The 12678-nt window shown below is 34.1% G+C and overlaps 1 protein-coding gene across 2 annotated transcripts; it reads left to right on the forward strand.

Annotated features, from left to right (window-relative positions):
* Positions 1-5317: 5317 nt before the first annotated feature.
* Positions 5318-7682, forward strand: LOC115716827 (ubiquinol oxidase 2, mitochondrial). Of its 2 annotated transcripts, XM_030645735.2 has the most exons (4): positions 5318-6306; positions 6432-6560; positions 6768-7256; positions 7418-7682. In XM_030645735.2, the coding sequence occupies exons 1-4, from the start codon at positions 5896-5898 to the stop codon at positions 7475-7477; spliced, it is 1089 nt and encodes a 362-aa protein (XP_030501595.2). In that variant the 5' UTR covers positions 5318-5895; the 3' UTR covers positions 7478-7682. The 2 variants fall into 2 exon arrangements, with proteins under 2 accessions (XP_030501595.2, XP_060971468.1); XM_061115485.1 differs by having other exon boundaries at positions 6768-7682.
* The last annotated feature ends 4996 nt before the right edge of the window (positions 7683-12678 follow it).

A 12678-nucleotide genomic window follows, 5' to 3' on the forward strand; every position in this document is an offset into this window, starting at 1 on the left:
AATAGATTAAAGTTGAAAATTATTTATTTTAATTTTGGACCAACTTAAATCAATGATTTTTTTATTTAATGATTAATTAAAATAAATGAATTAAAATATATTATTATTAGAAAATGAATTAATTAGTCAATGAAAGTCTAGATAGATATTATCTGTTTTGCTTGAAGTATTTTTCTACTAATATTTAATTAAATAGAAAATTAATATTTAAGTTGATTTTCATCATGATACTTAAATATTTGAAATTTTCTTAATATTTAATTAAATAGGAAAATTATATTTATGTTGAAAATTATTTAATTAATTTTGGGCCAACATAGAATTAGAATAATTTTTCCAGGATTTATTTTTATTTTATTTTAAGAGCAATTTCGAAAATTGTATTCTTATATACTTCAATTTTTCAAAATGCAATATATATTTATAGAAAATTAAATTTGAGTTGTAAAGTAATTTAAATTAATTTTGATACAACTTAAATTGAATAATTTTTTAAATATTTATTGGAAATTATTACTAAGATGGAAATAATTCATTTTATTTTCATATCCATCTAAGTATAATTTATAAATATTAAATGAAAATTTATATTTAGAATTTTTTTTCTAAATTAGAAATTTTAATTAAACAAATATACATTTAAAATAAATTGATTAAAATAAATATTAGAAGAAAATATATTTTTTTAAATAATGAGCTTTATTATTATTAGGACATTCGATCTCCATTGTTGGTTCTACATAGTTATTGTTTTAGTGAGTAATCCTCCCTAATGGAGGAACGCTCATTAGCAATTTAACGTCGTAGAATCTCGAAAGATAAGTACTATTTGTAAGTATTTATTTTAGTATGGATCACCCTAATGGTGGCGACTTTAATAGGGCTTGCAAAAGTATGAAACAATGGTGGAAGCTCATAAGATAGAATGACCTTGACTCTCGCCTAAACTGGACAACGCTGGATTCTGATCTTGATCGAATAAAAAACTGCTAGAATGTTTATCATTTTAGATGAGCTGACAACTCTATTCAATGGATGGTATCTTTGACTCTCGCCTAAACGGGACACTGATATAAGTTTGTTGAAGACCTTGGAAATTATTTAGGATTGTATGTTTTAGTATTTTCGCTTGTCACTCCTACTTGCTATATGTTTAATAATTTCTGAATTGTGTGTGAATTTATATTGAGCCATGTTATTTTCTGTTATTAGTTGTAGTTTAAATTTTGAATCTTCATTGTTGGTCTAACTTCGCTTGTTGTTTTAATTGGACAAATCCCTAATGGATTGTCATCCATTAAACAAACATAATAGTGTTAGATCTCGATAGATAAATATTGTAAATGCAACATCTAGCTGTTCATCAATAGATGACACCTTAGTCAAGTATTTACAATATGAAACAAGAAGATTATATAAATAAGAATAACTTTGACTCTCGCTAATCGGAGCATCGTTGGATTCTTATTTAAATTCGAAATTATCCTTATTCCTCTTAGCTTATTCATTTCGAATTAGCTTAAATAATATATCATTGGATGAATGGTTTATAAATCATATAATTCCATTCTATATTTTCTAAATTGAATGACGCACATGATTATATTCCCGACATTCTATCCTGAAATGATATAAATTCTCAATCTTAAAATCTCCTACTTGTATATGCTTACTTTAAGCAAATCAGACTTAGAGTTAGATTAGTAGTGATGGTCCAAGAAAGAAGAATTACTCATGTATATTTGGTATAAATTTAAGTCTTTGACTTTAAATTTTAGATTCCAAATAGAAATTTTATTTTTCTATTTCCAGAATACAATACAGTTATACTTTCACAAGTGTTTAATAACCATTTTCTATCAATGGATTCACACTGTATGTTAAAGTATGGAATATGAGTTTAGTATTCTGTGACCAGGATCCACTTACACTATTCTAAGAGCTCTTTAATGTAACTAAATAGTTAGTGATGGCTTCAGGAAAATGATGATGCATCTCATTCCTTCAGAGAAAAATTCTAAGCCTTCTACTTATACCCTAACCGCCACCCTCTTCCTTTCTTTTCTTCTTCATAATTTCGAACCTTGAGTGAATGAGTGAGTGCCCACACACATCAGAAATCACATTTTATGTTGCATAGTTCACATGATTTATTTCATGTTTATATTTAATATATAAATTCTATTAAGTCCAGAACATATGTATTTGTTCATGATTATAGTGTTGTCAGCACAGTGGAATATAATCATGATTATATGTTTAAAAATTTAATTTCCTGATTTGTCAGTTCACTAAATTTAGACTGGCATGATAATCAGCGATAAATATACTTACACATTGGATAAGTGTTATGTCCTTTCCAGGGCATTGGCAAAGTTTACCAGTATCAGATGTATGGAGTATACATTGGAAGGGATCAATATTGAACTTTGATTAGATATCATAAGTTTACCGTAATATCTATTCAGTTCAATATCACCTAGTTGATCCTAGATCAAATGATCTTAATCCTGACATAATTAGGTTCGATCTCAAGAGTGTTATTTGTGTTCTTTGATTTGTTAGTTAAGCCTACTTTTGGTCAGGGTGATACGTACATTTTGGGAACACGATAGTACAATTGAGTGGGAGCGCTAAACATAGATATGGAATCTATAGCTTCTATAGGTATTTAGAAGTAAAACGATGATTTCCTTCGAGCTTGATTGAATAGAGATAAATGATTGAGGTCTCATTTTAGTGATTATATTATTTCACTAAAATATCATTTATAGGTGGCCAAGTATTTTAAGGATAAAACATTGAAAGGGTGTAACGGTAATTTTATCCATATGCAATGTAGATCATCTATAGAGGATCATTGATTATTGGGATTATAACAATTGATAATTAATAGCGTATCTATATCGTGGAACATATAGAGCGTTCTATGTAACTGAGAGTGCAATTCCAAGTTTTATGGTGGATGAAATGAGAAATTAATAAGTTAGTGAATTTACTTTGTAAATTCTAGGTCTGCTTATTGGAAGCTCCGTTATATAGGCCCATGGTCCCCATACTAGTTGAGACAAACTGCTTGTAAGACTGAGTTAATTGATTTTAATTAATCAATTTTAATTCTAAAATTAGACTATGTCTAGTTTATGAATTTTTTACTATGTTATGGCTTGATTGTGAAGAAATAGTGTTTTGGGGTTTATTTGTTAATTAAGAGACTTTATGGAGTCTAATTAATAAATATTATAAATGACAATGTAATTTGATAATTACTTTAATTATTTAATAAATAGTTTTGACATTTATAGGGTTGAAAGTGTAAAAAGTAGTATTTATAAAAATAGGTAAAATAGTTGGGAAAAATGACAAAACCCAAACTTGAGTGGGGCTCATTTTAGTGACCGACCATCAATTTAATTTTACCTTATTTTATCATTTTTTTTATTCCTAATAATTTAACCCTAACCCTATTGAAGATAGTATAAAAGGATAGCTAAGGTCTCTTCATCAAAACTAATGCCTCCAAAGCTAATAACCTAGCTTTTGATAAGACCTCTTCCTTCTTCTTCTTCCTCTTCAATTTCGAAACACTTAATATTTCTTACTAAATAATTTCGGCCATTAGTGATTGAGTAAGTGTCCACACACATCAAGTTAGTCCTCAATCATAGTATGTAAGACTGTGAAGAATCCAATCAACAAGAAGGAGAGAAAGAGATCTAGAGTTGAGATCTTGATAATGCTTTGTTACAGAAAGGAATCAAGGGCTAGAGATCTGAACGGAAGGAGTTATTATATTCCGCTGCAATCAATATAAGGTTCCTTAAACTTTATATGTGTTTATATACATTGTTTTAGAAATTTATATTAGGATGTTAAACAACATACATGGTAGTAAATCTAGATCCTGGTAAAATAATTCCAACAATAACTTCTTCAATACAACTCTGAATTGGACGATTCAAGATGTTCCGAAAAGCTGAAAACAAGATCTAAAACTTTTATGTTCAGCTCCATGTTCATTTCTTCTTCCAAAATCATTGAAACTTGTAATTAAGTTATGCTTTATAAACCTGAACTCGTCAGCTTCCACTATTTTCTACTAAATATATAATTAGTCTTTAAAATAGCTTAATTAAAATAACACTAGTTAATAATTTAAAAAAATTAACTTTAAAATATTAATATATAAATTAGTTATATTGCTGTAATATTGTGAGTCTGAGTGCTCTAAGTATTAATTTTTAAAAGTTTATTGTTAAGAAAAATAAATATTAAAATAATTATAAAAAATGAATTTCAAATTTTGCCTAGTCCTAAATAATTTTTTTTAAGTGTAGTATAATAGTATTTTACAATCAAATAATAATTTAATAGCTTAAAATTTTTGTGTTCGAACCCAAAACTTCTCCTTTTTTTCTATCCTCCCTCACCACTAAGCTAACCCTAGTGGCTTGCCTAGTCCTCAATAATTTAAGATGGCCTGAATCACACACAACAATTTGACTTTAATAGGAGTGGGTAAAGTTTTACGCGTGAATACAATATCAAAATTTTAATGCCGTGAAAAAGAGATTGAAGAGGTAAAAATTTGAAAATTCAAATATAAAAAAGTTTCTTTTATAGTCTGCTCTCGTGGCCACCAGAAGGCCCAGAACAGTAGGACTTTTGGTCAATTAGCTACGATAACATTTGCATGTGAGAGTTGTGAGTATATAACATGAAACAACTTATTCTGATTAATTAATTGATATAATAAATACAACCAAACAATACGTATATATATACATTTATTGTTATAATAAAACAGTACGTTATATATACTTGAACCCCACGCCACACAAATGTACTTGCTGCCCAAGAAAATCAAGTCCAACCGTCTTTCTACTTTCTGAATTACCTTTTTCAAATGTAGTCTAATTTACCAAAGTACCCTTCCCTGTTTTCTTGGGCCGCAATTGTGTCAACTGGAAACAGAACATCTATCATCATAAAAGAAGTAATTTTATTCTCTAAATTTTAATATTAAATTACGCCTTTAATTTTTTCCGCTATTAAAATTTTTTGTTTAATATTGTTAAGTTTAAAGAATTTTATTAAAAATTCCATTCAAAAAAAGTATTTTTGTTTAATTTTAATTTAATTTTATTAATTTGGTAATTGTTCTTCTAATAAATCATGCTCTTTAGATTAAATTCAACACTAATTTTTTTTTTTTTAAAAAAAATAATTTGATACATGTTGAAATTTAGAGATAAAAATCCCAATTAACATACAAATAAAACATTATTTGATGGAATTCTCCTTTTAAACGAGTTTTTTTTTTTCTATGATAATCAAAATGTGTTGTAGGGATGGAATGCCAAATATAATATGTCAAAATAGAGAAGGGAAAATTAAAAACAACCAAAAACACCGTATGATAGATAATTAAATATCTATTCAAAAGCCCTATATATACCAAAAATAAAATAAAAATACATTCTAAGAATATATATTCTATATTTAATTTGAACAAAGTTAGAATTAAAAATTGAACAATGAAATTTAATAATACACATGACAACGAGGAAACTTCAGGACCCTATTGAGGGGATGAATCGTCCAAATAAAGGCGCGTGGTGAAGTGTCCCTAATAAACACCACACAAGTCAGCGTCAGCCTAGCAAACCGCCTAAGACCAACCCACTTGAGTTGCCAACTTTTACACTTGCCAATTTGCCATTGTATTTAAACCCTTCTTCTCCATAATAAACCAAAACACACCAACAGTCAACAACTACAAAACTCAACGCCCTCTTCTCTTTCCAACACACAAAAAAAAAAAAAAAACTAACCACCCTCCAAAATTCTTGTAATTAAATATTTGTACAGTTCTTGATCATCATTATCATCATCATGATGTCGGTGACTCGCAGTGGCGCCACCAGGCAGCTGGCCGTGGTAAGCGCTCGGTTGTTCTCCTCAGGCACCGCCCGTGCGGTGGCCAATGAGCCGGCCGTCATGAAGGGCCTTATGAGGTCGGTGCCGACTGGTGCCGCCGCATGGACAGCGAAAAACAGCAGCGTCGTTTATTGGGTTCAGAGAGGCTACAGTAGTAGCGCCGCCGCTAGGGGTGCTAGTACGGTGGCTGTCGGCAATGGAGAGCATGATGAGAAGGTGAAGCAGGTGAAAAACGGTGTCGTTTCGGAATCTGCCAATGTAAGTAATGATAATAAGGACGAGAAGGGGATTGTGAGTTATTGGGGCGTACCACCGAGCCGGCTTACCAAGGAAGATGGAACCGAGTGGAAGTGGTCCTGCTTTAGGGTGTGTTACTAATTTTTTTAGCTTTCAATTTTATTTTTTGTCATCTTGTAATCTTTAATTTGTGGATGCTAATTTTGGTGGTACGTATGGTATTGATTTTTTTTTTAATTTTGTTGATTATGAAGCCATGGGACACGTACAAATCAGATCTGTCCATTGATCTGAAGAAGCACCACGCCCCAACAACTTTTTTAGACAAAATAGCGTATTGGACTGTCAAATCCCTAAGATGGCCAACTGATATTTTCTTCCAGGTATTCTTTTTTATTAAATATTTTTATTTGAATTATTTGGTATGTCCACCTTGTTGGTTACACTTATTATTATACTATTATTATATAGGTAGCATAATGCTATTGGGGCGATTTTTGCTTATTACATAGGAAAAAAAGCATATTCAAGTTAGAAAATTATTAAATATATAGTGTTGATGTGTTTATTTTATTTCATGGTATGAACAGAGACGATATGGATGTCGAGCCATGATGCTGGAGACGGTGGCAGCAGTACCAGGCATGGTGGGAGGAGCACTGCTTCACTGCAAATCGCTAAGGCGATTCGAGCACAGCGGTGGGTGGATTAGAACGTTGCTGGAAGAAGCTGAGAACGAGAGGATGCATCTAATGACATTCATGGAAGTAGCTAAGCCCAAATGGTACGAACGAGCCCTTGTATTCACTGTCCAAGGCATCTTTTTCAACGCTTACTTCGTGGGGTATTTGATTTCCCCAAAATTCGCCCACCGAGTGGTTGGTTACCTTGAGGAGGAAGCAATCCACTCCTACACCGAATTCCTCAAGGAACTTGACAAAGGCAATATCGAAAACGTTCCTGCTCCGGCCATCGCCATCGACTACTGGCAGCTCCCGGCCAACGCCACATTGAGAGATGTCGTTCTCGTTGTCCGAGCTGATGAGGCTCATCACCGTGATGTTAATCACTTTGCATCGGTACGTAAAGAGTATTATTTTGTAATTGCTAAGCTAACTATTAGAGTTAGTCCCGTAGAAATAAATTGCCACAAATTAATTTTAAGATGGAATCTCATTTAATATTTATTAAATGTTGTATTACTGAGTTGAGATATTGATTGGATTCATTTGAATTGCAGGACATACATTATCAAGGACGTGAGCTTAAGGAAGCTCCAGCTCCGCTGGGATATCACTGAAGCTCATGCGTGACATGAAGTCAATGGTCACAATGTGATGAGAATTCGAGGCCGGCAATATTTTAAAATATGGAACATCTTTTCGTATTATATATTCAAGACTGTAAATATATAGTAGCTAATAATAAAGGTTACACATAAATTTTCTTTATTATTTTCCCACTTAATTATGGAATTTAATTAATTTTTGGTATATTAATTATCATTACTTTGTATTTTTTTTTTTTAAATCATTGCTTAAAATGTTGAGGTACTCTTGAACTGGAAACGTAATTTTTGTTTTCATTTTATGTAAATTACTGATTAATTTTTTTTGATAAACAATTAATGATTAAATTTACTATATGTATCCTTATGGGTAAATACTTTCCATGACTCAATTAATGTTCCGTATTGCTTTCAAAAAATAATAATAATAATAAATGTTCCTTGTAATTAAAAAAGAAAAAAAATAGTCCATCGATAATGATAAATGCTGTGGAACTTGCAATAGGACAAAATTTATGTAATGATATTTACACAATACCAAATATAACACAAGTTTTACTCAAAATAGAAGGGAAAATTTCACTTTTTGGCCTTAATAATACAAGTCATATCAAAATTTATACCCTCCCTTAATTTGTACAAATTTAGTCCATTGATTACATGAACTTCCCATTTTACGTTTTTTTTTTTTTTAAAAAAATAAAATTGGTAAAAACTGAAATTGGTCTTTCTCTCTCTCTTCCCCCTCTCTCGTGCACCACTCTCTCTCTCTAGAAAAAACTGAAAAAACTTGTCAAAAATTTCCTTCTTTCTCGTCCGTCCCACTCTCTCGTCCCTCTCTCTCTTCCCTCTTGAATGGTTGTTTCTCGGTGGGTGTTGGTGGAAAACCGAAGCACAACCCAATATCACTTAAGAATCTTACACCATTACAATGAGTAAGTTGTGTTTTAAGCATTTTGTTAGACTTTATGTAGTTTAAAATTGTTATATGTGTCGTATTTGTTGGAACTGCTGTTTTTTGGTCTGAAATGGTTGAGATCTGGCAGATTTGGTTTTCAGTCGAAATCTGGGTTTTCCAGTTGTTATCGATGATATATCGATGGTTTGTCGATACCTTTACGAAGAAAGGTCAGTGATGACTATTATCGACGTGTTGTCGATAGCATGTCGACAAAAAAGCAATCAACATATTATTTATAAGTTGTCGACATTTTGTCGAGTGTTTGTCGATAGCATGTCGACATAAAAGCAATCAACCTATTTCTTATAAGTTGTCGACATTTTGTCGACTGTTTGTCGATAGCATGTCGACAAAAAGCAATCAACCTTGTGTTTAGAACTTGTCGATATTTTGTCGACACTATGTCGACAATATATCGATGCAAATGAAAAAATAACATAACATAAATAAAACTAACATTAAAAATATTGCAAAACATAACATAACATTAAAAATAACAGAAAATAAAGTTCATAAGAAAAAAAAAAAACAAACATTAAATAAAACTCACCACAAGCCATAACATAACAAATTATTTTTTAAATTGTTTGGCTTGTGGGTGAGCCTTGCAATACTTGCATAATGTTCCAGGCTTCACCGGTTTACCGTTAAAGATGCCTAGTTTGTAACGACGGCATCCTTCGGGGAACCCTGGTGGTGGAGCTGGCCATACACCAGTTTTGCAAAATTTTCTTTCAAGTTGCATGAACCTGAACTCGTTACGATTTCGTTCTCTTTCGAAAGCTCTATCGGCGTCAAAAACTTTCTGCATTTCAGGAGTAATTATGTCATCATCCTCCTGCTTCAGCTCTTCAGGAGTTAAGATGGAGAATTTGGCCTTGTTCTTTCTTGGCGCCATATTTAGAACTTAAGAATAAGAGAAATGTTTAAGAGTAAGAGAGAAGTGGAAGACAAGAGCACTTATGAATAAGAAAGGTATTTGCTTTTATAGAGCAGTATACATGTTGGGAATGTAGGAAAATTTAATGGCCATTAAATGTGTAACTGTACAGGTGAAACGCATGAAATGGTGTATTTGTCGACTGAGTATCGATACTATGTCGATATGATGTCGACAACATGCCACTTTAATGGCACGGCTAACTTATTTGTCGACACAATGTCGACGTTATGTCGATAACTTGTCGATAGGACATGTGTCTGACATGCAACGTGGCAGTTGGGAAGGGTTGTTGGGAACGTAGGTAAAATTTATTAACATTAAATGTGTAACCGTAAAATATGAAACGCATGTAATGTGTGTTTGTCGATTGAATGTCGATACTATGTCGATTGTTTGTCGACATAGGAATGGATTTATTACCATTGTACACGCGTCTGACATGCAAATTCCTTTGGGAGACTATGTTGATATGATGTCGATGGTATACCGATTTTATGTCGATGAAGGCATGCTTGGTATAGTTGTCGACATTTTGTCGATATTATGTCGACCAAATGTCGATAATTCGTGTCATATTTTCTGCTGTGTGTTGTTATCGATATTATGTCGATTGATATCGATGGGATGTCGATAGGTCTCTTTTTTTTGGTGTTTTTTCCTCTACTCACCTTGTTTGTTTGGTTTGAAATTGCAGGAGACAAAGTGTTCCTTGTTGTATCGTACGATGGTGTTTGGTTATGTGAGAATTATAATTGGATTTACAAAGCAGATAGCAGCTTGACGTTGACAGTTACAACTGAGACAACCCTACAAGAACTGCGCCAAATTTTATATGAAGAGTTGGAAGTTGATCCTGTAGCGTATGATTTAAAGTTGGAGATTCGTTCCTTGTACATGAAGGGACAAATGGTTGCGCCAGAGGTTATTAAGAGAGAACGCCAACTGAGAACGTTCTTAGAGATGAGGGCAACAATGTCAAATACAGATTTTATGCCATTATTCGTGACGAAGGTGAGAAAAGTTGGGAATTCGGAGCCTACGCCGCCTACTAATCCTCTCCCTCGGAGTGTGGTAGGGTCTTGTGTTCCCGAAACAGATGTTGGGATTGGTGTGAATGAGGAGGTTCCGACCAATGTAGAGCAAGAACAAGAAGCGACAGGATTTCATCAGTTTGAAGAGTTCGATACTACTTTTTACAATAACGATCCTATTGTAGATTTGATTATAGACGATGAACATGATTTGGCAGTCGATGAAGCCGTAGCGGGACCTTCGTTGAGGTTAGAGTGTGTACCGAGTAACCAAGGTACACAGCGAGAACGACAACCTCGTAGTGAAAATCGCACTACACCTGGAACTAGCAGTAGTCGATAAGGCAGAACTGAAGAACATGCTCATTCTCGTCATGCAACATTCTCAACGTTCTCTTCTTTTGAAATGTACCAAGTTCAAAGCTCCCATGTGGACAAAGGAAGATATAATGGAGAATCATGAGCTAACTACTTGTTTACAAAGTAAGGAAGCAGGGGTGATAGAGCTTGGTAATTTTTATGAACACAAGGAAGAACTGAGACAAGTAGTTGGTAGGTTTGCACTTAATAACAATTTTGAGTGGATGGTGAAGAAGTCATCCCCTGATGTGTTGTACGTTACATGCAAGGCTCCAGATTGTAAATGGAGATTGAGGGGGAAGAAGAAGATGCATTCTGACAACTTCGAGGTCACTGTATTTCACAATGAATACACATGTAACTTGAATGCGAGACGTTCAGATCACCGTCAAGCAGCACCATGGGTAGTTGGCCACCTTATTAAGGGGAAGTACACCGAAGATGGAACTAAGTACAAGGCTAAAGACATACAGAGGGACATGTTTGACAACTATGGTATCCAGATGAGTTATGTGAAGGCGTGGAGGTGCAGGGAGATGGGACTTACGTATGCTAGGGGTACGCCTGAGTTTTCATACATGAAGCTTCCTGGGTACTTGTACATGCTGGAGCAGAAGAATCCAGGTACCATTACTGACTTGTATTTAGAGGATGAGCGGTTCAAGTACTGTTTTATATCACTCGGTGCATGTAGAAGGGGCTTTTCTTTTTGTCGCCCTGTTTTGAGTATCGATGGCACCTTCTTGAAGACGAAGTACTGTGGTATAATGTTAGTTACTGTGGCATACGATGCGAACAACCAATTGTTGCCGGTTGCTTATGGTATCGTTGACAGTGAGAATAACGACTCCTGGACGTATTTCTTACAGAAGTTGAGGGTAGCAATTGGCGTGGTTAAGAACTTAGTGTTTGTGTCAGATAGGCATCAAAGCATTGATCATGCTGTTGAACTCGTTTTTCCCGAAGCAGTCCACTGTGCATGCTATCACCACATTGTTATGAATGTGAACGCCAAGTTCAAGACTGATGCTTTTCACAACCAAATATATAATGTTGCTTACGCATGGTCGAAGACTGAATGTGATAGAGAGTTCGAGAAGCTTATAAAGATGAATCCGACCATTGCTGCATATGTGGAGAGTATAGGGTTTGAGAAGTGGGCTCACCCTTATTGTTTGGGCGATAGATACAACATCATGACGAGCAACGCTGCTGAAAGCTTCAATAGTGTTACAGAAGAGTTCAGGAAATATCCAATAACTACTTTGGTTGAATTTATCAGGTTCACACTACAATCGTGGTTCGCTGATCGCCTCAAAAATACTGACAAATGTACCACCCCTTTGGCCACGCTCTTTGAAAAAAACTTGGCAAAAATTAATGAAAATGCAAGGTACAGGCGCGTCAATGAAATGGAGCCAATTTGTATAACGTTGGTAGGGGACCTAACGGTGAAAGAGGTGGTGATGTGAATCTAGTTGAAAGAACATGCACCTGCGACATGTTCACGTTATTGAAACTCCATTGCCTTCATGCATGTGCCGCGGCATTGAAAACGAACACAAGTGTGTACACGCTTTGCTCACCTTATTATTCAAAAGAAACGTGGAAGAAGATTTACGATGATACCATCAATCTTGCTGGTGACGAGGATGATTGGGTTCTCCCAGAACACATCAAGAATATGAAAGTTGGGGTACCTGTGGAAAAGAAGCCTGTAGGTCGTCCAAGAAAAAGCAACGCTGGAAGAAGACGGGAGAACCGTTTCCCGTCTGGTGACAAAAAAGGTTCTCTACCTCGAAACTGCAGCTGCTGTGGCAGTTCAGGCCACAACAGAGCAACATGCAAAGCCCGCATTTGAGGCGTAGTGTACTTATTCGTTGTAATAACATATTTTCTATTTCAGGTTCGAAACTGC

Source organism: Cannabis sativa, chromosome 5 (assembly GCF_029168945.1).
Source record: "Cannabis sativa cultivar Pink pepper isolate KNU-18-1 chromosome 5, ASM2916894v1, whole genome shotgun sequence".
Taxonomy (NCBI): domain Eukaryota; kingdom Viridiplantae; phylum Streptophyta; class Magnoliopsida; order Rosales; family Cannabaceae; genus Cannabis; species Cannabis sativa.